General features: G+C 32.7%; 2 protein-coding genes across 5 annotated transcripts in view; one reads left to right on the plus strand and one right to left on the minus strand.

Annotated features, from left to right (window-relative positions):
* Nucleotides 1–2,049: 2,049 nt before the first annotated feature.
* LOC132728835 (GPI mannosyltransferase 3-like) lies at nucleotides 2,050–12,217 on the plus strand. 3 transcript variants are annotated; one of them, XM_060714516.1, is made up of 8 exons: nucleotides 2,050–2,100; nucleotides 4,956–5,281; nucleotides 5,481–5,598; nucleotides 6,197–6,432; nucleotides 7,469–7,618; nucleotides 8,262–8,519; nucleotides 8,955–9,563; nucleotides 10,487–12,217. In XM_060714516.1, exons 2-8 carry the CDS (start codon nucleotides 4,959–4,961, stop codon nucleotides 10,779–10,781), a joined length of 1,989 nt encoding a protein of 662 aa, XP_060570499.1. In that variant the 5' UTR covers nucleotides 2,050–2,100; nucleotides 4,956–4,958; the 3' UTR covers nucleotides 10,782–12,217. The 3 variants fall into 3 exon arrangements, with proteins under 3 accessions (XP_060570499.1, XP_060570497.1, XP_060570498.1); XM_060714514.1 differs by having other exon boundaries at nucleotides 2,069–2,358; XM_060714515.1 differs by having other exon boundaries at nucleotides 2,069–2,307.
* Nucleotides 12,218–14,797: 2,580 nt separating this feature from the next.
* The window catches only part of LOC132728828 (tyrosine-protein kinase receptor Tie-2-like), a 30,819-nt gene continuing 18,049 nt past the window's right edge, over nucleotides 14,798–27,567 (minus strand). For both annotated transcript variants that reach the window (XM_060714499.1, XM_060714500.1), the window contains exons 4-17: nucleotides 27,070–27,207; nucleotides 26,381–26,518; nucleotides 24,847–24,981; nucleotides 24,109–24,243; nucleotides 23,787–23,936; nucleotides 23,336–23,520; nucleotides 21,913–22,102; nucleotides 21,205–21,315; nucleotides 20,663–20,847; nucleotides 19,240–19,353; nucleotides 18,011–18,081; nucleotides 17,028–17,165; nucleotides 16,344–16,443; nucleotides 14,798–15,861 (exon numbers count right to left, since the gene is read on the minus strand). In XM_060714499.1, coding sequence (XP_060570482.1) covers nucleotides 15,808–15,861; nucleotides 16,344–16,443; nucleotides 17,028–17,165; nucleotides 18,011–18,081; nucleotides 19,240–19,353; nucleotides 20,663–20,847; nucleotides 21,205–21,315; nucleotides 21,913–22,102; nucleotides 23,336–23,520; nucleotides 23,787–23,936; nucleotides 24,109–24,243; nucleotides 24,847–24,981; nucleotides 26,381–26,518; nucleotides 27,070–27,207 — 1,844 coding nt within the window. In that variant the 3' untranslated portion in view covers nucleotides 14,798–15,807. The remainder of the gene's footprint in view (nucleotides 15,862–16,343; nucleotides 16,444–17,027; nucleotides 17,166–18,010; nucleotides 18,082–19,239; nucleotides 19,354–20,662; nucleotides 20,848–21,204; nucleotides 21,316–21,912; nucleotides 22,103–23,335; nucleotides 23,521–23,786; nucleotides 23,937–24,108; nucleotides 24,244–24,846; nucleotides 24,982–26,380; nucleotides 26,519–27,069; nucleotides 27,208–27,567) is intronic.

Below are 27,567 nucleotides of genomic sequence, written 5' to 3' on the forward strand. Positions count from 1 at the left end.
AATCCGCTTTTTCCGATAACGTAAAACTGTTAAAAAAAGAGAACGCGAAGACTTTCAATGAGAATGACTAAATGATATTATGATCTATATAAAAACACTATTCTTAAAACTGCGTTAATCAAATCTTTACGTTTAACATGCAGCAGCTATAACAAATAAATGAATGATTCGCCTGTTCAATGTATATTGACCATATTAAAACGTTTCATATTTAAACGGACGCGGTTCTTCAAAACAGACTAATTCTTGTTAGGATTATTATGGAAGGATTCTAATCTGGTACTTGTTATTGACTTGGGTAGATTTACTAGGGCTGGAGTCGGTCTAGTAATTTTCATCATCTAACGATTAAAAGTCAAAGTTACACACAATTAATGTATTTTACAAAACATCAATTAAAATTGTCGAAAAGTGTTTTTTTCCTGTTAAAGTGAACTGTAATGTTCGGACTCTTATTACAGTTGAAATTGAACTGTAATAGTGGTCAGGTTCAATTTGAATCAATGGTCTACTAGGAGACCAAACGATCACAAAATTGCAAGAGGAGTAAATTTGTATAAATGTTGCTATATAAAGATGTTGGACCAAACAACAACAAGTATATACCAGTACAATTTCAATCAATGATTTTCTTATTTAAGAAGTTCCTGACACATTCAAGAAGTATACCAATCAAATATTATTTCTTTTATCAATAACGACTTTATTATGTAATTTAGATTATTTAATTTAGATATTTTATATCCAGTTTGGTTAAGTTAACGATAATCGCTTGATTATGACTAAGTCCAGTTTAGTGTTTAGTGTGGGATACTGACCAAATTAGGTGCAGTACCTAACCTTACTAACAATGGTGTTGCTGGTAGCTTTACCAATCCTGTTATACAAAGTGACATGCATCGTCCGGAAATCGATCCTTGGTCTAACATGTTACTAACAATGCGTGGTGGTGGTTGCGTTGGTATTTTCACTCCGGATCACGGCAGTAAGCCATAATGAATTTACCACAGTTCAGCCACCGCATCGAGCCTGGACATGCTGTCAAACAGTTTACCAGTAATAATTTCCTTCATAGTTAACTGATTGCTTCTGTACTTACCAGAGCAGAGATATGTGACAGTGCGAATGACGGTAGAAAGGAATTCATGATCAATCACAACAAAAGTAACCTGCACCGTCTTGAATCGAACCTGGGCCACCCAATTCACAGTCCAACACCCTGCCTATTCAGGTAACCGTACGGCTTATAAACCGAGTCTTGCAATTTCCACGCTATTTTGCTGTTTATAATGCTTCCAATGGATCACCTTTTTCCAGATATTTATACATCACAACAGCAGGTGTCAAGTGTTGTATGGCATCCGTAAAAAGTTGCCCAGTACTTCACGTCAGTACGTGTTGTTATATTTTTTCTGGTCCTTCGGGATCATTGAGTCAAGCACTTCTAAGTGTTGAGAATTGAGTACCGCTCAAGCCGGTGCTAGGGGGCGTCAGGGATGTAGCACTTTTTCATTATCCCTTATGTACAGACTCAATCAAACAGAGTCAGCAATTGTCATGTAATTTTGCTGTTTTAAATCTTCCAAGGGATCACTTTTTTCCAGATATTTATAACTAACAATGCCAAATCCAGTTTATTTATATCATTCAATAATCACAGCAATAATTTGATTGGTTGACTTAATAATACTGTATATACCATGAAATAAGTGTAACATAAAATCACTTATAACTTTAGAATAATAGATTATCGTAAATACCCATCATATTACGTATAAGTAATAAATGAATAATGTTCATGATATTTCTTTGGTACCTACAGTAATGCCTTTAAATATATAAGTCTCGAACATTTTGCTTTGCGATAAGGATGCAAAAAAATGATATGTGACCACTCTCTAACAAACTGTCAATCTTAAAAAGGTTATACATTTGTGTATATTGAATATCAGTTAGTTACCACTCTCAAACCAAATGAAATGTGTGTGAATTTATTTCATTTTTGGTACTTTTTACTCTTTGTGGTATTAAGAACATCCGAGTAACGTCCCTTTCCTGCATACTCTCCGGTATAACGTTTTCGGATACAGATTGATTCGGGTATGTAGAGTTTACCATTATTGATTTCTGAAAAATAAATCGATTGCTACCTGGTATCAAGCTTCAGCATGAACTAGATTCAACAAGTATTGTTACAGACGGTGAAGCATACGTCATTTTATTGGAAGACTGTAGAAATGAAGAAAGGGAGAAACTGGACCATAGAATTTTACTCTTGACTTGAGTTGATTTGAGCTGTTGAGTGTTGTAAGTTAGCACGCAAGAGATTTTTTAAGACGTCGTCCAAACTATACGTGGGTAATGACATATTCATTTGAATAATACTTTAATTAGTTGGTAAATATCTTTAATAAAACTGTTGAAAATACTGATTATTTCTCATGTGCTTGGATCTTGATTGTTGAGAACTGATGTTGCAGAAATTTTGTTGAATTTTTTTTTTCACTTTAAGCATCTGCATTGTTGAATATATGCATGTGTCAGTGTATTTAAATTTGTATCTGTTATTCATCATTAAACTCTAAACATTTTATTTGAATCATTCACATGGGCTATTAGTCCAACTGACTAGTGTAGTTGATTTCGAGACGTTTCGGCCCCAAGACATATCGGCCCCAAATTGCCCAAGACGTTTCGGCCCCAGACGTTTCGGCCCTTTACCAAATCGGCCCCAGAATAAGTACTGTGTTTCAAACCCGTATATTAAAATTTCATGGTTATAATAATCATAAATGACAATTTTCATGAAGTGGAACGCCAATTTCCAAGTACCTTGAAAGATTTACGAAACGTCTTATATATTTTACGTAAAAGATTAAATCTAAAACCATCAACGATTAGATACATGTTGCAATTAATGTTAACTTCAATGTTTATGTTTAAATGTATCTCATAATAAATAGCTACTTGTAATTATTTCCTTGATATTGAAAAATCTAACACATTTAATTATATCTAATATGAAAAAGGCAAAGCCTCAAAGCGAGCTTGATGTACTTTTTACGTGAAATAGTATTATATGAAATAATCGCTCATTTTTATTTCAAATGCAGTGACGAGTGCGTGTGACGTCACACGTACTGTGTTAAATATGGCTCCGCCCCTGTCGTGAAAGGAATAACGAGTTTTGAAAACGTTTATAAAACTATGTTTATTTTATTTCACTCTATAATTTTTCAAGCGAAATAAAGATTATTTAAAGTGAAATAAATGTAAAACTTAAAACGTTTGCGACATTAAAATAGCGTACTTGATTTGTTTGTTTTGCACGCGCTGTTTGGCGCTACATTGTGACGTCACGTAAACAATACTTTAAACGTCTGTACAGCTTTAACGACTGAATAAAAGATATTGGTGTTCGGATTCATTTTCTTAGTTAGACCATTTTCTTTCATTCTAGATAGTTTTCACAACAAAATTCGACAAAAAAATGTTTTTATTTATCAGATTTCAAACAAAATGGCGCCCTCGATTTTCATTTTTTATACACAGCTTCCGTTATTCTGGTTCCCTGTCCAATTATGGTTCCCATAGACGTGCGCGGGTGACCAGTCTACACATCCGTTTTCAGTCAGAATTCCTCAGTTTTTATCGTTATCTTTAAATTTGAAAGGTTGCGATGTGTCCAATTCGGTACTTTGGACGAAAGTTTTCAAAACCATCACTTAGCAGGTACTCGCGTTACCGTAAAGCTCGCTTTGCGAGCAGGCCCTTCGGGCCAGCTCGGCGAGCTCGCTATAATTCTTTTGTCACTGTCAACATTGTTTGATTAAACTAATTAATAAATATATAGCAGGTACATTTATGACTTGGTTTCAGTCTTTCAATCACTTTTATAACATCTAGCATCTATCATTATCTAATAACAATAAAAATTAAAAATATTATCAGAAGATTATAGCAAACCTTTTTTTTAAATCTTTTGAAGTTTTTCTCTGATATTACTTATATAAAGCTATAAACAGTTAATTAGTTATACCTTGAAAAAAATACGTAGGCCTATAGTTTAATTAAGATAAAAAATAATGTTTTCTAAGGAATAATTGTAATTAACTTTCTTAATCAAGAAGTTTTAGTGGTATGTTTTATAAATTAAGGATTAACCTGCCTTTATTGTTTGTTACACCTTTAAAAACATTAACGTATCTCTAAATAGTTCAAGAAATCAAAAGATAATAAATAATTATTTAAAGAATTAAAGGGTTTCATAATTGTTTAATTAAATAAATTGTTGTTAATTAATTTAATTAATTGTCTGTACTATATAGTAGGGCCGAAACGTCTCGCGGAAAAGGGCCGAAACGTCCAGGGGCCGATTTTTCTACTGGGGCTGATTTGGTTTGGGGCCGAAATGTCCTGTTTCCGTGTAGTCTATAGCTGGGCAAGCCAAAGCCCCGGCTCGCTTCGTGGTCCCTGTATTTTGGTGCCCCCCCACCCCAAGGCTCAGTTCTAGGACCCTTCTTGTTTCTCATCTATGTAAGTTACTTCCCACAAAACATAAATTCCCAGGTACACTTGTTTGCAGACGATACTGCAGTATACATTGTTCTGACATCTGCAAACCAATCAGTCACCCTCGAGAAAATGACGTAAATTGGTTATAAAAGTTGGAGTTGGAGTGGGATATGGAATTCAACCCCTCTAAGTGTCAAGTTATCCATGTCACAAAAAGGAAACATCCTATCCCAACACAATAAGTACTATCTTCGTGGAGTCCAATTAGAATCAGTTACCTCAGCTAAATACCTAGGTGCGGAGGCATCAAAAAACCTTACATGGGATGCCCACATAAGCAGGACAAACCTGAAATAATAATTTGAATAAGTGAATAAAGAAATTTTTAACCATCATATGTTCAGAGAGCTGTGTAATAGTATGTGATTTTGATATTTCAGAGAATGACAAGGGATGCAAAAGGGACAGCCACAATTCGTAGAAGGAGGGCAAGAAACAAAAGTGACTTTGAGAAATTTAAAAACAGTAGACCGTCGTCACCGACTCCATTAGAGGAGATTAATGAGTTCATTGAAGAAGACGAGGGTTATTTGTTTGATGATGAAGTTCTTGGTCCATCTGTGATAAAAAAGATTATGTCGTCGGAGAAAACCCTGCTATTGTCATTGATATCACTACGCTTGGTTAATTCTCTTCTTATACAAACTAGTTTTGTTCCAGATGAATACTGGCAGTCTGTTGAAGTTAGTCATAATATGGTGTTCGGGTAAATGTTTGATCTTTTTCCTCAGCTTTGTTTTATCAGTATGTAAGATTTTTTTTTATGACATAAAATAACTGTAAATGATATTAGATATTGATGCATTATTATGATGTACATTATTATGCTATATTATGTCACTGTAGATAATTTTACTAATACTTAGTACTGTGTTTCTTTAAATATACATTTTTGTGATCTTCAGTTATGGATATTTAACATGGGAATGGAAGCATGGTTTACGAGGTTACCTGTATCCATCAGTATTTGCTGTATTTTATAAACTGCTGGCTTTATTTGGACTTGACAACAGACTTTTGTTGGTAAGTGGATAAATTACTGGAATTGATTTTACCTATATTCTACCTTTATCAGTCAGCTGTATAATGTACACACATTTTGTTTGGGTTTTACTTTAGTTAGATTGTATGTCAATCATGTGATGTTCGATAATAACCAAACCTTGATCCTTAATGTGAACCAGTGTGTGATTTCATGAATAACTGCAAACTTACTATGAACTATTTGAAACAATGCTGGAGGACAAATGGTGTTAGATCAATTGATATCATTATCCGAAACTATATTGGAAAATATCTGAACTGCTTAAATGGATTTTATTTTAGACAGCAAAATAAGTAAGATAAAATCATAGTGTTCTATATCAGTATATGTTACTTAGAAAAAAAGAAAACTGATAGGACCCATTAAACATTGAAATTGACATTGTTGCATACATCACATGTACTTTGCATGGATGATAGTGGTAAATGTAGGTTACTGTCCATGTCTGCTGTTACATATTGAAGCAAATGTCCCATTGCACTTTGCACAAGCTGGAGTAGAATTATTAAAACATTTCTGAACTGTCTTCAATGCAAATCTGTCTTTATTTATTAATGTACATGTATTTAATTACAGATCAAGTTACCAAGGCTGATTCAGGGTGTTATAGCTGCTATAGGCGACCTTTACCTTTATAAATTCTCCTGGTTGCTATGCGACAGAGCTACGGCACAATGGACGCTGCTGTGTCAAACTGTTAACTGGTTTATGCTGTATTGCTCAACTAGAACACTTACAAATAGTACAGAAACTGCACTTATTACTGCCGCACTTTTCTATTTTCCATGGCCTGGAAAACAAAATTACTCTAGGTAAAGCTTTAATCAAAAGTGTCATTTTAAACCAACTTAATCACAGAGCCTAATTGGCATAGTGGTTGAGTTTGGCTTCATTAATTGGCTAGCCTATCACAATGGTGATTTTGGAACCCAAAATGTCTAGTGGTTGATGTTACAGTGAATTACTTTTCCTTAGTCGATCTTAGATTATAAAATCAAACCTCTATAGCTAGATTAAAAGTAAGTAAATGGTGTCTTCATAGAGGGGCAGTTATACTTTTCCTTCACCAGTAGTTGATACCCAATTTCTTGTAAAAAAGTGAGCAGATAATCTGTTAGTTGTTGGTATTTATTACCTAAAAGAAAGCATTTTTGCTTAGGTAAGGTGTTTAACAATGGACAAGCCTTTGCTACCAGTATAGAGCCGGCCAGTCTGCGCGTCCATGCAGTCTGATCAGGCTTGAAATCGTTGGTAGCTGAATGTTTGTATTATAATCCTATTTGATATCCATTTAATTGTGAATGGACTGTTCCAATTTTAAACAAAAGCAAGTCCATTACACAGATTAAGCAGGTTAAGGGTTAATAGAGAGTTTACATGATATATACATGTATATAATTATTATTAGTTATGAGGATTTTTGACAGGTTATATGGCCTTTATAAATGGTTGTTAGTTTTATATTGAAAATAAACTTTTATATATATGGCCATACAACCTGTAAGGAATCTATAGCAAATGTATAATACAGCTAATTACCTTTTTTCAGAGAAAAAATGTGATTTCTTCATAAATTAACAGCAACTGTATATTAAAATATATAAAGTTAATGATTATCCAATGAAAAGCAATGTTACAAACAGTGTTATAATATTCATTATGCTGGAAATGTTATATGATAATTGATTATGATATTATCTTGATAATGTATCTTGAATTCCAACAGTAAGAGTTTGTATCCTATTGTAATAGTTATCTTGTTATTTCCATTTCATTCTGTATAAATAATGACATTTAAGACTATAAGATTTATAATACTTTATTGTTTTTTGTTGTTGCTAATTTCAGTCAGTCAGTGCGGAAATTTTTAAGCCTTGCTGCTTTGTCGATAATTGTACGACCCACGGCAGCTGTCATCTGGGTTTTACTTTGTTCCTGGCATTTACAGAATAACAAACACCAACTGTTTAAAACTGTAAAAAGTTATATATTAGTTGGGTATGTACACTTTCACATGTTTTTATCTTTCTGTCCCAGGTTTTTAAATAATATGACCCGCGTTACGACAAAACCAACATAGTGGGTTTGCGACCAGCATGGATCCAGACCAGCCTGCGCATCCGCGCAGTCTGATCAGGATCCATGCTGTTTGCTTACAAACCCTATTTCAAGTAGAGAAACCAACAGCAAACAGCATGGATCCTGATCAGACTGCGCAGATGTTCATCGTATCTAGTATTTGATTTTTCTTGTTTTGTAAAAATGGAATGTTGCATAAAACCCCAGAGAACATGATGATAAATGCACATAAAGTATATAAGATATTCTGTAAAGATCATGTTTGATAGTGATTTAAATATCAATGCACTTCATATGAAAGTCAAGACAGAAATCGTGATCTAGAAAATACAATTACCTCAATTTTCTTTTTATTTTCCTGTGTTGTATAGCTCTTAATTTTTGAACTTCCCTTTACCTTTCATGACAATCAAGATTTAATTGTCAGTGTTATAATTTATGACCTAACATAAGTGCCATTATGTTACGAACAGCCACTATTGTTTGATAGTAATTGTCCACTTCACTTCCATTAAAACCATACTGTATAAAGGGAGTTAATACAGTTTGATTTATTTTTCAGAGTTTGTTCCCTTGGATTGTCTGCTACTATAGATAGAATATTTTATGGTGAATGGACATGCGTGCAATACAACTTTCTAGTATTTAATGTGTTCAGTGGGGGCGGAGCTTTCTATGGGACACACCCCTGGCACTGGTACTTTACTCAGGGATATCCTGTAATCATGGCAACTCATATATTTCCGTTTGTGGTAGGGGCATGGCGGTCAAAGAATAAAGTCCCTTTATTTGTGATAATCTGGACAGTGATTATATACAGGTATAAAAAGATTTATTTTTATTAACTTTTAAACTTTACAAGAAATTTGATAATCCATTTTGCTTGTATTTTAATGTAAATTGATTATGTTGTCACAGATATGAGGGAGCGCAACCAAAGTAGAACCACCAACATTCCCCAACTTAGCTGGATAGCTGCCATACCTTCCTGAAAGAATCCAGAGTCTTAGGCTAAATACAAACACACTGGTTTGAGGGGCAAGAAGTTTGAAGTCAGCGAACTTAACCACCCGGCCATAGGAGCCTGGAATATGTTCCTGAATCAATAACCAAAATTTCATATTTTGTCAAATTCCAATCACCAAATTTTTTTCAAGCAATATCACCAAATGTTCTTGATGCAATGCTCACTGAGCTTATGTTTACAATGTATTAATAATTTTACAGTTTAATTATTTTTGTATAATATTTTCAGTCTTCTGTCGCACAAGGAGTTCCGATTTTTGATGCCAATTCTGCCGCTCTCATTTCACTACTGTGGTATTTATTTTAATTCTCTCTGTCGAAAACCTAAACTGAAAAAACGGCAGATAAAGCAAGCTCGTGCCTCTTTGAAGAACGAAAATACTCGCGGCTCCCAGGAGAGTTTGCTTAGTATTGGAGACGAGAGTGGGAGTACGGGAACCGAAATTTCGTCGGAACAGAGTTTAGCATCAACTGAGACTAGTGGAATTAGCAGTGAAGCTGATACTGTGAAAGACAAAGATAGTGAAAACAGTGCCAACGATAATAATGATAATGCCGATCCAAAAGTAACTGAAGATGTTAAAAAAAGAGATCTGTCGACCAATGAAATTGTCGCAGAAATGGAAAAAAGGCAACGAGAGACACATAAAAATAATTTATCAAAAGCAAAGATATTTGTTTTGATTTTACTTGTGACTAACATTCCAGCAGCAATGTATTTTAGTTTGATTCATCAGCGAGGGACGATACTTGTAATGAAGTATATACATGATGCTAGTCTAGAGAGAAATGTAGACGTGATGTTTCTGATGCCATGTCATTCCACCCCATATTACAGGTAATGTTACATTATAAATATTCCACCCCATATTACAGGTAATGTTACATTATAAATATCCCACCCCATATTACAGGTAATGTTACATTTTAAATATTCCACCCCATATTACAGGTAATGTTACATTATAAATATTCCACCCCATATTACAGGTAATGTTACATTATAAACATTCCACCCCATATTACAGGTAATGCTACATTATAAATATTCCACCCCATATTACAGGTAATGTTACATTATAAATATTCCACCCCATATTACAGGTAATGTTACATTATAAATATTCCACCCCATATTACAGGTAATGTTACATTATAAATATTCCACCCCATATTACAGGTAATGTTACATTATAAATATTCCACCCCATATTACAGGTAATGTTACATCATAAATATACTCCATGGCTGAGAGGTTATGGGTTGCAATCTTTGAATCAGTTACCCATGACCTGACCACCATTTGATAGAATGTTTATGTTTAAATGATGAACTTTCAGTGGGTTTTTTCTCCATTTTTCCAAGCAAAAGTCTGAGTTTCCCTAGTTAAATAATTTTTGAAATTACGTAAGATGTCAAAAGACAGAACTACAGCAAAATTGAGTATTGTTAATAGCAAAATTTGTGGGTAAAAGGGAATTTCTGGTGCTTGCCTGTTTATACCTTGAACGGAGAGTTTTAGTTAAGAATTATTGAAATTATGTCCCTGACCCAAAAATGACCGACCTTCAAGGTCAAGTAAACGATTGTACAAATTCAGGAAATTTCCCTTCAACAGATTTGTTGAAACAGCATTTGGGTTTCACAAACATATTTTGTGTCCGTCTGTAATAAATGTTTAAGTTTAAAGTGAAAATAAATAACAGATTACTTCTGGACATATCAATAAATCTAACTCTTCTTTATTTTACCTTTTTCCAGTTATATACATCGAAATATCAGCATGAACTTTATAACGTGTGAACCGAACTTGGAACGCAAAGAAAACTACACAGACTCAGGAGAAATCTTTTTCAACGATCCTGTAGGCTGGTTAAAGAAGGAGTACGGCATGACCTCGCGACCTTGGCCCTCTCATCTGGTATACTTCAGTCCCCTGCAGAAACAACTTGGACTATATTTAACGCAGAGTGGATATAAAGATTGTGCCAGTTTTTTCCACACTCATTTTCCCGAAGGTCGTGTAGGAACACATGTTATTGTCAGCTGTAGATAGCAATTAATTGTCAAGCTGGAAAACATTTATAGCATTTAGAAATTTATCTCAAAGGGTTTAAGATGTTGTAAAATCTGAGACAGGGAACCAGTGTTGAACTATAGCAAGTGATGTATTAATAATCAAACATACCTATGATAGACCACAGGTATAAAGCTCAATCTACAAGACTGTATTTCCAGTTCTCTCTTTATAACATTTTATTTTGATATAGTTCAAATTTAGATCTCTGAAAAAAGCTGTTTTTATTGTGGTTGTGTTTTTGTTATATTTTTGATATGTTTAATGAATTCCATCTCTGCTAATGATTTATTTTATTAGCTGTAATTTTTGTGATAAGATCATTATCATTTGATAGTTAAAAGTCAATTATTGCATTATTTTTAGCTCTACTTTTCGAAGAATAGCGAAAGCTATCGTACTCTTCAAGGCATCTGTGTAACACTTTGGTTAAGATTTTACATGCAAGTTGGTGTCACCAAAACTACCGTAGGATGTGAGTTGAAACTTCACATTCTAATCTAAGAGCATAATAAGAAGCCAATATATAAGGCCCATAACTCTAACCTGGATTTTGCCAGAATTATGACCCTTTTTGAACTTAGAAAATTCTACAATATCCAGGGTCTTGCTTTACAATCAAACATTGAGAATAGTTAAGACACTGTCCTACCCATAGCTCATGTTGTTGGAATAGAATCGTGCTTTCATTTTATTTATTAAATAAGGGGAAAAAGTCAATCTGCTGTTAATTCGTTCTTGAAATTTTGCACTTAAGAGGTGGCCAGCTTTAGTAAAAAAAAATGATGATATTTTAACACTTTGGGCATTTTTATTTAACAAATTAAAACCTCAAAATAAAGTTTAAATTTCTGTTTTGCATTTCAAAGAAAATATCCTTACATAAATGGACTCCTATGTTATGACTCTTTTAATTTCTGAATCACAATGCTAATGGGCATTGCCCATTGGGCATTTACATTGCCAGTAAAATGGTCTGTCATTGTATATCTTGATTTTTATTTACAGTCAACAATATTTGACTTAAGATAAAAATGTTTATTGAAACAGTCTTCAATTAGTCCTAAAGTTGGTTTTATGTCATCGGACTGAGGATGCACTGAGAACTTTGTATGAAACACAGCCCTGGAATGGCAGCCATTTCAGCATGAGTAACAGTTTTTGTGAAGGATGGACAAACCACTTTTAAATAGGTGATAACACAGTAACAAAGCTAAAATGTGGTCATCCATTATTTGATATTACCCAATGAATAATATATACTTTACACCCCTTGTATTTTTATAATGCACCGGCCATCACGAATATAACCTTCTGAGTAAAGTTCTAACACTGTCAAGTATTTGTTGTAAATTAAATTTATTTATGTACTGTGATAGTAAATGTTTTAATCATAAATTCATATTTTTATCAAAACTGATAGAAAATTTACGAATTATAAATTTGTTATGATCTATTACCTTCAAGATTGTTGTTAAAATTATGAAAATATAATATTGTGTCATAATTTACAAGCTATGAGGATTTACTATTATGTATTCTTTTAATCAAATTTTATGTTTTGTATTGTTAGTAACCTAGTCATGTTAATTGTTTTAATGCTGTCCAAATGATTGCTGTTGAAGCATATATATTGTCACCTTAGTGCAGTAACAGGTTAACTCCTGTTTAATGTAAAATGATCTAACCTGTTACTGCACTAAGGGGACAATATTATGGTTTCAACATCATTCATTCCATACATCATCTTTCTCATAGCACCTTAATTAATTTGACTTATATGTTAAGGTTAATTGGGTCAAAGCTGCAGGTTAATTTGGTCATACCTTCAGCTTAATTGGGTCAAATCTTAAGGTAAATTGGGTCAAGGTCACTGAAGCTGAAAATAGATTTTTCTACTTTTAATGGTACATGGGTAATTAGGTCATCATCTAGCTAAGTATCTTGGAGAATACATGGTACCAATATTCTTGTTTATTATATCGTATTTCATCATAATTTTCTAGAAACATAGATGAAGTACATTGTATACATGTATGAAGAAGTTCCTATGCACAATATAGTCAGCATTAGCTTTCATATATTTGGTGCATGTATTTTGATTTCTTAGGTTTTAGTTTAAACTTGATAATGTTATTCCTCATCATCTCTTATATATGACAAGGTCCAAGCTCTGGCACCTGTATCTCTGTAATTAACCTTATCACCACACCCCTTATCACCACACCACCACACCCCCACATTAAAATTTCATAATACACAGGTTTTTTTACATTTGTATTATTTTTCATTACTTCCTGGATTCATTCTGACTTAAAATAGTTGGCATTTTCATTACTTATCATAACCCACTTCATGTATAACCTTTGATCTATTCAGAAAAAAAACCTGTAGAATTTTGTATTCTATATACATTGTATTCTTATCATTGAATTTTTTAAATGGTTTCACTCTCAACTCAAAACTGTATATTATATTATTAGATTATTTTCGGATATGTCAAATATATTATTGATCCATTTATAGTTAGGTATCACAGTGTCAAATAAATATTACTTAAGTGGGTAGCAAAAAAACCCCTGGCCCTGTGTTCACAAAGAAAATTTCAAGATCAAGATCAAATGATCCTGATTTTATTTCTTATGTTTACTAAAACTAAAACTGATCGTATTATGCTAGAATTAAATGGTACATATAATTGCTTATTTGCAAAGAAACCAACCTATATTGGGATAAAGTCAACAAATAATGAAACAAATACAAAAATAATTGGATCAAAATGAGGATCAATTTTAGGATCAATCAACTTTAAAATGCCTGTTTCTTGTAAAAATAATGAATTTATTTTAAAATTTCATTAACAGTCTATTTCAGGTCCAGTTTTATCAAGTAAATATTGAATTTTTAATCTATGAGGATAAATAATGGAGAATATTTGAGTTTTTAAATTTGATCTTGATCCTTAAATCTTTGTGAACACGCAGCCTGCTATACAGTATTAAGTATTTTAAAGTTTTTATCTTAATTATTAACTTGAGGTCATTTATAATGGGCCAAAGCTGTAAAGTGGTAGCACAGACATGTTATATTCCTACATATAGCAAGTTATAATTATCAGTGTATAATTATAGGTCAGTTAAGAGTGTATATAGATCAGTATTAGACAAACAACAACAACGATTATACATCAACCATCCATATAACCTTGTTGTTATATAGAATATTGTGAATTTGGTGTTACCTTGTTATCTGTGAACATTTTTGTCAGTTTTCCAGCTTATATCTCAACATACCTTCTTTATTTTTATGAAACTTTATAGAAATTATCAATATCAGGGCCTGGCACATAAGTAACATACAATTCATCTGAGTAAGAGTTATTGCCCTTCACAAAACTTAGTCAATGCATTTATGCTCTTGGGCATTAGAAAAAATAAATAGAATTTTATTTTTCACAATTTTCAGTGTTTAATTGATATTAGTTACTATTAGTATCTATCAAATATTATATGAGCTGAATTTAGATTTGTTTTCAATTATTTAGTGAGTATTGTTAGAATTTTAAAATTGCGTAGAAAAAAAATTCACTAATTATTCCGTCCATATTTATGACTTATGTGTCTTAACGAGTCTTGCACTGTTTTGGTAGCAGAGTTAAATCACTTTCTGTTAATTAAATTTTATTTTTGTTGAGTAGTTTTAAAGCATGATGGCCTTCTTGCTAAATTCACCAATCATAATACAACCACTTTAAACATAAATATAGCTTATTATGTTTATTTTCATCAAAGATGTTTATTGTGTCGTTATTATAGCTTTGCTTATATTCTTATTATGTTTACACTCTCTGTGTAATGTCAACAGTGTAGGAAAAATAATATGCTAAAATTTCTGTGTAATGTTGACAGTGTAAGATATAATATTTTAACATTTATGTCAAACAAGATATTTATTTATTGCACATTTTGGTAATAAAACAATAATAAAACACAATGCTGTTTTCAGTGGTATTTATTTCAAAATAAACTCGCAAAATGAATACAATCTGTATATATAATAACGCTTGAAATTATTTACACTATATATAAATATACTATGCAAGATTTACATGGCAAGACTTTTCTTATGTACAAATAATAACCCTTAACAATCGCTGGAACCAAAAAATGACAACCCTGTACCACAAGTATAGAGCAACCCCAGTCCTCACATCCATGCAGTCTCACTATTTCCTATACTGTTGGTATAAAACTCAATTTACATAATTATCCTGATGGTGAAATCCCTTTATGTTTGAATGAACTGTTCCAAACTCAATCCGGGCATGTTCATTACAAAGGTTCAGCAAGTTTAAGGTTGAAACAAATATATACAGAACAACACAAGACCAGCTTGATATTTTACAAAAGAAACAACTTTAATTTGTCTCCAAATTTTTGTACCCATTCATTCTATAAAAGAATTGCTGTATCTTCACAAATATTGTATGGAAAATTAATTGTGAATAATCAAAATGATGGAAAGCTCTTTCACCATGGTTTTATCATGACAATATGGTTTATCATGACCATATGGTTTATCAAGACAACATGGTTTATCATGACAATTAACATGGTTTATCATGACAACTTGGTTTATCATGACAACATGGTTTTATCATGGCAACATGGTTTTATCATGACAACATGGTTTTATCATGACAACATGGTTTATCATGACAACATGGTTTTATCATGACAACATGGTTTATCATGACAACATGGTTTATCATGACAACATGGTCATTAAATAACTTCATTCATAACTGATGAAAAATCAAATCTTGCCAAAGAATGATGATTAAAATGCGCTGACATTATGTTCAGTTTCTTTTTCCGTTTTGGGAACTGCAGACGACATCACAACATAATCATGATCACGTGATATCAGGTTGTGTAGAAGGGTACACTATGCAGTCTCTATGTAGGATTTTGTTGATATATGTATGCATATGTGTTTACAATCATTATTCCCCTTCCATGTTTGTGTAGCCCATTTCATCGTCAATATTGATGTAAATCTAAAAATGCAAAAAATTAACAACTTATTTTTATGAGGAGCATATCACAAACATATATACAGTCACTAGGCGAAACTACCCAGAGGATAAAATATAACATATATAAAACCTTTTATTAGAAAATTTGCGAAAGAAACAGGAAAAAGTGTTAAAAAATTAAACAAATAAACTCTTCAAAAGGATTTAAAGAATAACAAACTACACAATATAGGATTTAAAGAGAAACAAACTACACAAAAGGATTACAAAAGTAACAAAACTACACAAAAGGATTAGAAAATTAACAAAGTACACAAAATGATTTAAAAAGGTAACAAACTACACAAAAGGATTAAAAAAGTGACAAAGTACACAAAAGGATTTGAAAAGAAACAAACTGCACAAGAAACAAACTACTCAAAAGGATTAAAAAAGTAACAAACTACACAAAAGGATTTAAAACATAACAATGCCAAAGTTAATTTAAGGTGAAATTAAGTTACCTGAGTATCATCTACCAAACATTGTAATCTTGATTGTAGATCACTAAATTCTGGTCGTGCATCTGGTTCTTCTTGCCAACATTGTAACATCATAGTGTATCTGTAATAAATATTGTAAAAGTCATAGTGTATCTGCAATAATAATTGTAACATCATATTGTATCTGTAATAAATATTGTAACATCACAGTGTATCTGTAATAAATGATGTAACATCATAGTGTATCTGTAATAAATAATGTAACATCATAGTGTATCTGTAATAATAATGTAACTTCATAGTGTATCTGTAATATATGATGTAACAAAAATGTGTAACTGTATGCTGTTAATGTGAAACTGTAAACTGTACTAATATAAAAAAAAACAACGTGTGACTGTAAAATATGAAAAAATGTTAATTAATGTACATGTAATTGAAAATTGTAGGATGTAAGTATTAACTGTAGAGAAAAGGCGTTTTGACGTGGCACTTTAAACAGTAGGAAAATGTAGTTTAATGTGAAAGTGTAATTTATTGTGGAAAAAGTGTCTTAACGCAGAATGTAAACTGTAGTAAAATATAACTTGATGTGCAAGTGTGAATTGTAAAAAAGAAAGTTTCAAGCTAATACTTCTAAAATATTTATTTCGCTTATTTAAGCTAGTTCTTTAATATTTGAGAAGTTTTAGGATTTAAACTTACAGTGCCATGTCTGAATGCCGTGGCCGACACAGTCTGTATCCTTGTTTTAGGAGAGCACAGAACTGTTGAGTGTCCATACCATGGTATGGCGTGCCTCCAAATGTTGTTATCTCCCACAATAATACACCAAATGACCAACTGAAGAGAAAACAAAGTTATGTGGAATAAAGAATGTGTCAGAAAGATCTAGAATAGTTAACTTGACAATAAAATTGCATAAAAATGTGTAGTTTCTAGCTGCATAAGAGATTATTTCAGGTTTTGATTTTTACCGGGACATAAATCATCCCCGTTACGCCACCGGGACATTAATGATCTCCGGGACGCCACCGGGACAGTCACCTATTGTGTGGGACAGTCCCGGACGTCCGGGACGTTATGGCATGTATGCGTCTATGCCTATTAGTTATAGGTGAAGTCAAAAGATGGAGAAATATCAAAAAGTGGTAACTATGCCAATAAGTAAAGTGGAAAATGATGTCCAAAATGTTATAAAGATGAAAAATATGCCGTAAAATAAAATATGTCACAAAGGTTTTAGCTACATATTTGTCATAAATTTGTAAACTATTGGTCAGAACATGTTAGATTTAACTAGGAATTCACATAAATTACCTCAAAGGCATGCAGTCATATACTATCAAATATCTCCGAATAAGACCAGAATAATTCCTAAGAGTCATAATAATATTTTATCATTATAGTGCAAGTAATGACCTTTTAAAATGGCACCACCTATTGACAAAGTACATCAAAGACTGGTGTCTTTGTAATACAGGTGTGACAGTACTGCATTAATGACAGTATAGTAATAAAAAAAAATTGATCAAGACACCAATTATGCATTTTATGACAATGGATGTGAATTCAGCAAGAAATACTACTCTGTTCTATTAGTTTATATAATTATGGTAAAAATGATAGGGTTTTAAAATATTCACTTTATTCATAAATGTAAATGATAAAGAATTATTTATACATACACGTCACTTTGAATGGTGTATCTGTTACTGTAAATAGATTCCAGAGCTAACCAACGAACCGGAACTTTTGACTGAAAAAAAGAAACAAGAACGATGATAAGATATTCATATACATGTACCACTTAGCTTCCTTAATTAATAATGATGTGAAGAAGTTAGTTGATAATTTTTTACAAACATCTAACACATTGTCTTCATCAGCATATATATAATAAGACCATTCTATTAGAGGCATATTATGCGACAGAAATGTATAAATATACTTGAAAAGGGATAAACATATGTTTAATAGTAATAATGCTTGAATAATGTTTACATATTTTATGCTAATAACTGGAAAATAAATAGCACTGAATGTGAAGTATATGCTAAATGTAAACAAAATGGCATTTTTACTACCATTCAAAACAGTAAGCCACTGTAACAGCATACAGTAATTGCCAAACAGCAGAGAAAGCAATAGATGGTTCAGTTATATGGCAATTGTGATTTTTCAGAAATTGTAACAGGACATCTTAATTCAAAAGCTTTTGTTAAATGAAAATAATAGCATTTTCTGGCACAATAGGCCTTCAACTTGAAATAATAGTCTTTTCCCGGCACAACGGGCCTTAAACTTGAAATAATAACCTTTTCCGGCACAATGTTCCTTTAACTTGAAATAATAGCCTTTTCCGTCACAATGGACCTTTAACTTAATGTTCATATTTTAAGAACCATTGAGCCATTGACTCATACTTGCAATATCTTTTCGCAAACTTGATATTATTTTCTTTAGTTCCTTTTCCAATTAAAACAGGGTCAATAAGTCATTTTTTCTTCTTCCTGTATTGGTAAACCTATATCTTTTTTATGTGCCTTTTATCATTGAATCAGCCTGTCTCCATATTCATTTCATTTCTATTTAAATTTAAGTGTTATACTTACAATTACACATTTAAAAACAAAATCTATTTTTAATCTTTTGAAGACGCGCAGCTTTGAAGAAAAATAATGTGTACCCATAGTTAGAACAAAGCAATAGACTAAATGAGGAGTTTATAAGTTTCATGACAGTGTATCATGTAAAGATAAGACTGCCTGTCTGATGTCAATGACCTCAACTGTTGTTATAATTAAAGCTATCCTTTATTTTACAATGGCTTATTTCCTTCAACTTATTCTTCAATTTACCACACAACTTATGCGTGATAGAGTTCCCGACCTTTGTGCTCAAGAACTTGACTTACCCTTGATGTTTTAACATAAGTATCATCATTTTTCGAAAGTCCAAAATCGGCTACTTTAGCCACGAAATTGTCATCCAATAAAACATTCCTGGCAGCGAGATCTCGATGAATTATCTAGAATAGTAAAAGATAGGGGGATCAAATGGGGTTAATTGCTGCTCACCCTGATTGTCTAGGTGTTATATGTATGTCAAGCTGTATCAAATTATAGCCATACATTGTTTAGCGATAGACCTTAGATAATTAATATTTCAAAATAGAAACGACAATTTTCACACTATAACTATGAATTAAAACGAACATTCGAATACTCAAAATGCTTTCGAATGCTCGTTTACATCCCTACTTGATAAGACATTTGTTCAGAAATACATTCTGCATTAGTTTAAAAAGAATGTTCAGCAGTCAAAGTTTTTCTAAGGAACTTAATCAAGTCAAGAAATAGCTAGGTAGTTATAATAGTAAGCAATCTTACATATTTCACTCACAGACACTTGGGGTTTGGAGCTCAAAACGCCTTTAAAATCCAAATAAAATGCATATTTGTCAATCCCAGGACATGTACTGATCATATATATCAAAAAAACTTAATATAAGCCGTTTTGAAAAAAAATCATATTTCAACAACTATATTATTATAGATGTTGAAATATGATTTTTTTTCAAAACGGCTTATATTAATTTTTTTTCATATATATGATCAGTACATGTGCTGGGATTGACAAATATGCATTTTATTTGGATTTAAAAGGCGTTTTGAGCTCCAAACCCCAAGTGTATTATTATAGATGTTGAAATATGAAATTTTTTCAAAACGGCTTATATTAAGTTTTTTTGATATATATGATCAGTACATGTGCTGGGATTGACAAATATGCATTTTATTTGGATTTTAAAAGCGTTTTGAGCTCCAAACCCCCAAGTGTCTGTGATTTCACTGTACCGAAACGCGGTTTTGTACGGTGTCCCTTTATTGCCATTGTAAGATGTCCCGATTGGGACACCGTAGTTTTAACATCAGTCACGTGGTGAACTTTGTAACGGCCGAAAACCCGAAAACTAGCACTGTGTTTCGGTGCTATTATATATAGTGAATATGATTTTGTTCAAAGTTTATTTTTGTTGTTTCTTTTAATATCTTAGACTGAATATATATGAGCCGCGTCACGACAAAACCAACATAATGGGTTTGCGACCAGCATGGATCCAGACCAGCCTGCGCATCCGCGCAGTCTGATCATGATCCATGCTGTTCGCTAACCACTCTATTACAAGTAGAGAAACTGATAGCGAACAGCATGGATCCTGATCAGAATGCGCGGATGCGCAGTCTGATCTGGATCCATGCTGGTCGCAAACCCATTATGTTGGTTTTGTCGTGACACGGCTCGTATTTTACTTTAAAATCCAAGAACACACGCACCTGTCGATCAGCTAAATGTGACATTCCGCTTGCGACATCTAAGGCAAACTTCAGCATAGCTGAGTAAGAAAGGGGATCTGAGTTCTGAACGTTCGAGTATAACTTGGGTTTCCTCTTCCGGTGGTTTCTAAGATGAGTTCTTAAATCGCCATGATAACAGTACTCCATAGCAACATACAAAGTTCCTATTACAGAAAAATATTATAATAAATATTTTACACTACTATATAATACATAACGAATTGACTTGTTTCAGTTTAAAAAGCTTCTTATTTTTTAATTACCAATCACACAATTATATTGGAATAGGAAGGCCTTGTTTGCTATGTGGACATAGCAAACAATGCATTCATTGCGTGTATGATTTTTGGTTAGTCTTTTCCCTTCCACGACGAAGAAAGAAACCGACTTATCAGTTTAGCTTGCGGGAATAAAAAACTGAAAATTTGAATTTTAGTCCATGGAAATATTTTGATTGTTCACCATATAGAAGGCTATGTCTTACCAAGCGACATATCTTTAATTAAAATTAAGTGATTTACCTCCAATATTGCACGAGCCCACCAGACAGACTACATTTGGATGAGATCCGACTTTCTTCAAAATGGAGAGTTCATTCATAAAATCTGTCTTGTCTTTTTCGGACGAATTGACTGGAAAATAAATCATGCATGTATAATTATGTTTTTTTTTAGTAAATTGCTATGTTGTTACAGTACGTATGAACTTTAAATATGGTCACGTGATCATCATTGAACTACTTGTATCAAACATGATGGAAGGAAATGATTCATATTTCTGTTTTTTTAAAAGGATGCGGTTTCAGATCATTTGGCAATGTCTTAAAAATATAATCAAATAAATAAAAATAGAAACATAATAATTAAAGTATAATCGCATTTTATTTGGAATATAGATAAAGACAAATGTGCTTTTTTGTTCTATATGGGCAATATACTATAATATACAGACACAGGCCGATTATGTAAAATATTTGATTATGTGATTAGCGCCTGTGGATATAGACAATCAGACTAAATAGTTCTTTTTAAATGTCTAAATAAATATTTAGAAATAACACTCTTGGTAGTACACGTGTGCATAAATTTGACAAAAGTGAACATTTTTAGGTATGTTTGTTGTGGACAATCGCTTAAGTTTCGCAATGTGTTTGCTCCTACGAAAGAACATTTTCTTAACTGTCACTTGTTGATTTATTAATAAATAAACATTTAGTGAAATAAACACACCTTTTAATGATTTAACAGCTACTGGTACATTATGACTCCGCATATTCTTTATGTAACCTTTTCGCACTTGTCCGAACTGACCTTGACCCAGTTTGTCAGAGGTCAAAACGAGGTTAGCTTTTGTGATTTCCCAGGGACCACACTGAACTTGTTCGTATAAATGAGGTTCCGCATCGTCGTTACTTCGCACCTGAATATGGAAAATTTAATTAACTCACTCTTTTCATAAGAAAAGTTCCCTTCTCCCAAAACTGTCAAGAGTGGATAAGTCTGTCGTGCATTTTTGCAAAATTATGACCCCTTGTCTACTCCGTACGTACAGCGCTGAGGAAAGTTGGGCGTGATTAAGTTGAATTTTTATCCATAATAGTACATAGTAAATACAAATTAACATAATTATATATCTTTAGCATACTGATTCTGTAATACTTGAACATGGTTTAGTCGAAAGTTATGCCAGCGTTTCTATTTCACGGAAAGTGTCGGAATATACCGCATTTTCGTGATTATTAGTATTAATTTATTCTTAGGAAAAACTTTAAGTACATATACAGTTAAGCATGCATGTCAGTGAGTGCAGAAATGGCATAAAAACAATCAAAACCAAGATATTTGCTGGTCGCCACAATTCACAAATATTCTGCTTCCGGTTTTGACTCAAAAGTACATGTGTGTGGTTTATTAACTTAATTGGGCAAGCTTGTATATGCAGAACTTTAGAGCGATTTTAGTAACGTAACCATAATTAAAGAAAACATAAGTCATTCTTAGTAATCCTATACATGAGTCATTTATAAAACCAAAATTTGGATGCAAGGGTGGGAAAATTGTTTGTAACTTAAAACAGTTCAAAACCTTTCCGATCAAGCACTTAAGCGAGGATAAAATTACAAGATTGGACGAAAGTTGTAGTTGAAATATGGTTGAAAATAAAGTACTCCATAAATTATCCACTATAATATCTACCAGAAAGTTAATGAATTACTCATTGTTTGTTCAGTAAATTAAAGGCCCATCTTGCCTCAGACATGCTATTTTATTATTTCTCCTTTCTGGCATCTTGTTACAATTTCCAAAAGATACTGATTAGCCATCTCCTGCTTCTTTTGCTCAGTCGGCAATTGGTATAATATTATAGTGTATCAGTATTTTGTATGAAAGTCAAAATATTACATTGTGCTTTGTTTACATGACGCATGTGCTTTACTGCACGTTCAGCGCTTCTTTCTTCAGTCATGTTCTTAAACCATTATTAAAACATTATTCAACACATATGTTTGGCACTTCTTATGGATTAAAAATATGAATTTGTTTGGCATTATGTGCCTTTTAATTAAAGCTTTTTGTAAAGAAATAAAATGACTCTTTTGAGACTATCGTAGTAAGTATGGGGTACAGAAAGAGCCAATACAAAGCAACGTACCGAGGAGAGACGCGTCAGTTGTGACGAAATGTCTCCATGACGCGGTCGTATACACAGGAAGTAGATAACCGTTGCTGACAGAGCTATAAATAGTAACACTATGACAACGGCCAATAGGGAAACTGTTGACGGTTTCTTGATCCCCAATGCATCAGTTTCTGCGACATCCGTGACCCCGACATCATCTAAATGATAACAAATGATTAAAAATAATCATCATATACAGAGCTACTTGAGATACATTCTGGCGTCAACATGCTGAAAAAGTAACATATATTTTTAATAAAACAGTATCTATATTTATACATATTTATTTTATATGAAAGACATGTTGTTCTCATTGCCAACGTTTATCCCCCTGCGACATATTCAAACTTAAACAATAAATATGGAAATGTCGAAAAACACTCTTTATTAAATGAAAGTGCACGTGCTACTTTAGCAAACATACCAATTGGTTTCTTTTGTGTGCAGTATTTTCCGTCCCAGCCTGGCTTACAGCCATTCTCACATATCCCGGTACTGCTATTACACGGTAACTCATCTCTACATTTACCACATGTCATGCCACAACTCGCTCCATGCCGACCGCTCTCACAAGCTGAAATAAGTATGTTTTTAATTTTTAAGTCGGATAATACAATATCTGAGGTAAGTAAATAAGAATTACAATCTAATCTTAATGCATAGCAATTCGCCTTTATACACATTTCTGTTTCTAAAAAGCATTAAAATTCCTGCATTAAGACAATAATTTAACGCGCGAAACTTACGTTGATGGCACGTGATTCCCTTCCATCCTGCTGTACATCCTTTTGTACAGATACCCGTTGCTCTGTCGCACATATTGTGGATACATTTACCGCAGTCAGCGATACAGTCTTCGCCGTATTTACCCGGGCCGCATGCTGGATAAAATAAACCATACATAATGATACACGTATCCATAATAATCGAAGATTGTTGGAAAGGGCCGAAAACACATCATAATCACACCAGGGTAAAATTGTTTGATCATCAGTGCCATTGCCATAGTCGTTACCATTATCACCATAATCAATAATATAAACATCAGCATCTTCATTATCATCATCGAGATCATCATCCTTATCACCATCATCATCATCATCATCATCATCTCATCATCATTATCATTATCATCATCATTGACATCAACATCTTCATCATCGACATCAACATCGAAATCATTCTCACTTTTATTATTATTATCATCATCATCGTCATCATCATTACAGCAAAAATCATGATCACAAAGTATAGATTGAACAGTCGTCATCGTGATCAATTCTGTTCGATCTTTATCTCTTATAGTCTTTATCACCGTTGTTATTTTATTTTTCAAATCTCATCCGAATCAGCATAAATTTCCGGTCTTTCTTTCTCATTGCGCATTGAAGCCCTTTAGAAGGAAAAAGATTTAAAAAAGAAAAAAGAAAAAATACATAAACAATCACGTCAATTTAGAATTCAAAATTACTATCATCGCCTACCGGTTCTACATAGTCGTCCCATCCATCCGGCTTTACATCCAGATTCACATACTCCGGTGACCTGGTCGCAGGTCTCGGACTTACAGTGGCCACAGTGAAAGTCACATTCCTCACCGTACCAACCTTGACTACAAGCTGAAATAGTAGTTGATCGAATGAAAAAGCGAGTAAGTAAGTTAATAAGAATACGAGTGAGTGAGCGTGTGAGTGAGTGAGTAAGCGAGTGAGTGAGTGAGTGAGTGAGTGAGTGAGTTAATAAGAATACGAGTGAGTGAGCGTGTGAGTGAGTGAGTGAGTGAGTGAGCGTGTGAGTGAGTGAGTGAGTGAGTTGGTGAGCGAGCGTGTGAGTGAGTGAAATGTACCAGTGAGTGAGTGAGTGAATGAGTGTGCCAGTCAGTGAGAGAGTATGCCAGTGAGTGAGTGATTGAGCGAGTGAACGCGTAAGTGACTGTGTAAATTGATAAGATAAGTTTGTTGACAAACTGAATAAAGAAATTCATCAAAATCTTGGAGAAAATGCTTTATTTCGTTCCAACGCTATTGTGTTTATAAGCGGTAGAGATTTGAAATATGTTTGCTCTATTTATATTATATTATACATATTTACTCATAATTCATGGGAAACGTTTAACTGGTTTTATTTCACACACACAGATTGATTCATTAGCAAAAACAGTTTCATCGCGAGAATAAAACAAAATCACACCAAAATTAAAAGCTGCAAATAAAGTAACGAAGTTCAACCCGTATCTTAGAGAACTTTCCAAGAATACGTTTTGATTGTAGACAAAAAACATATTTATGGGCGGTTATTCTAATGAAGTTTTAATGTTATACCGTGTTTTCTCCTTAACTTTAAAGTTAACCTAAAAATAAAACATAATCTTTATATCTGCTATGATTTAATGTTATAACATTCACTGTTTGAAATATTTTAATTCATCTGAAACAATGTACGGTATTTTACATAACCATTTACTAAATCATTTTCTACGTTATTGGTAAATTTTCCCAGGTTTTGTAAATGTTTTGATTTCAATACAAATTCTAACCTTAAAGTAAAATTTAATAAATAAATAAAATAAAAAAAAATAATATTTTTTTGCATTCGAAAAACTTTGATTTATTAATTTAAGCATAATAGTATCTTAATAATTTTTGTAATAGAGATGTTTTATAGCACACACACTTTTATAGCTGTCTGTATTCTTCGTATAGAATCAAGATAAAAGAAAAAGTGGGCAATCAGATTTATTATGAAAGCCGTATTCGGGTAACAGAGACAGAAAGTTACATACGGGCAATCAAGAAAGACAATAAAAACATGTTCAATGAAGGGACAGAGTCAAGCCATCCTTATAGAATTTCCTCCAAATTAAGATCTTAAAATATTGCAGTAAATGCAATTTTAAAAAGTTTGAAATTCTGCCCATTTTAATTCTTCATACATTTCAACAATGATAACTCCACGCTTCCAAACTGATATGGTAAATTCCTACATTTTTATAATGCGCAACATCCGGTTAATACTCACCGATATTACATTTATCTCCTGTCCAGCCAGGTGCGCAGCCTCGCGTGCATTCTCCAGTCACGTGATTGCACGGCATATTATTCGCACAATTCCCACATTTCCCTGTACAGTCTAGACCGAATGTCATATTGGTGCAAACTGGTTTTATAAAGGTAAAATGATAACGGTTGTTACAACATTAATTCAAAAATCTGATAAAATTATATCAAATACTTATTCATTCTGAAAATGAGAAGAAAAATGAATTCAAAGGTTATTTCCCAGGATCCATGTAATATAAACATCAAAGCAATTGACTTTGAAATAAATAAATACATAAATCAAAATTTTAAAAAACGTAATATTTGCTTAGAGATGCTAATAATTACTAAATTTATTCATTAATTCTTCAGAATGTTACAGAAACTATTAAACCGTGTTGTTTTTCTGACTTAAACATTTCTCAAACGTATTAAATTGTAATGCATGCTTTCTTTTCATTAAATGTCAGTCGATTTTATTTTCCTTTCAGAATTATAATTTAAGAAACAAATCTACAAAAATAATCAAGATCACTTCCATATTTGTTAAGAAAATGTTTGGTTAAGTTTTTTTTTCATCAATAATTTCAGCACTATAATAAATAAGCATTTTTTCGTCTTTTACAATCGATTTTTTTTCTTTAAATTTTATTTTTAAGAGTTGTCTACCTTGATCACATTTCTCTCCCTTCCAGCCGAGAGCACAGCCATTAATACAAAACCCTGTGACTATATTACACGGCTTATTGTTACGACAATGTTGGCAGCTACTCTCGCACGCGTTTCCATAGAAATAGGGGTCACAACCTGTAAATAGTATCAACATTTCAATAAATCTGATAGAGGCAAAACTAATACCTCACCAACGTTGTGGGTTAGAATCCCGTTGAGGGACTTTTGAAAGTTCAAGAAAGCTATCCGGCTTGCATACGGAACGTTTCAATTAAAATTGTATAGCACATTTTTTCATGCAAAAAAAGCCGATGTGCAGTTAACATTTGTCTTACTAGTTAAACATTGAAAATCAAAACATGATTGTAATATTCAACATGTATGTATGAGAATCTGTAATCAATTACACAATAAAGTTATCAGGAAAAATATAAATAATAAAAGGTTTCTGTTTTTTGGGAAATTATTCGGCACAGAAAAAAAACTCGGTAAAAA

Source organism: Ruditapes philippinarum, unplaced genomic scaffold (genome assembly GCF_026571515.1).
Source record: "Ruditapes philippinarum isolate M1 unplaced genomic scaffold, ASM2657151v2 ctg898_1_1_1_1, whole genome shotgun sequence".
Classification (NCBI taxonomy): domain Eukaryota; kingdom Metazoa; phylum Mollusca; class Bivalvia; order Venerida; family Veneridae; genus Ruditapes; species Ruditapes philippinarum.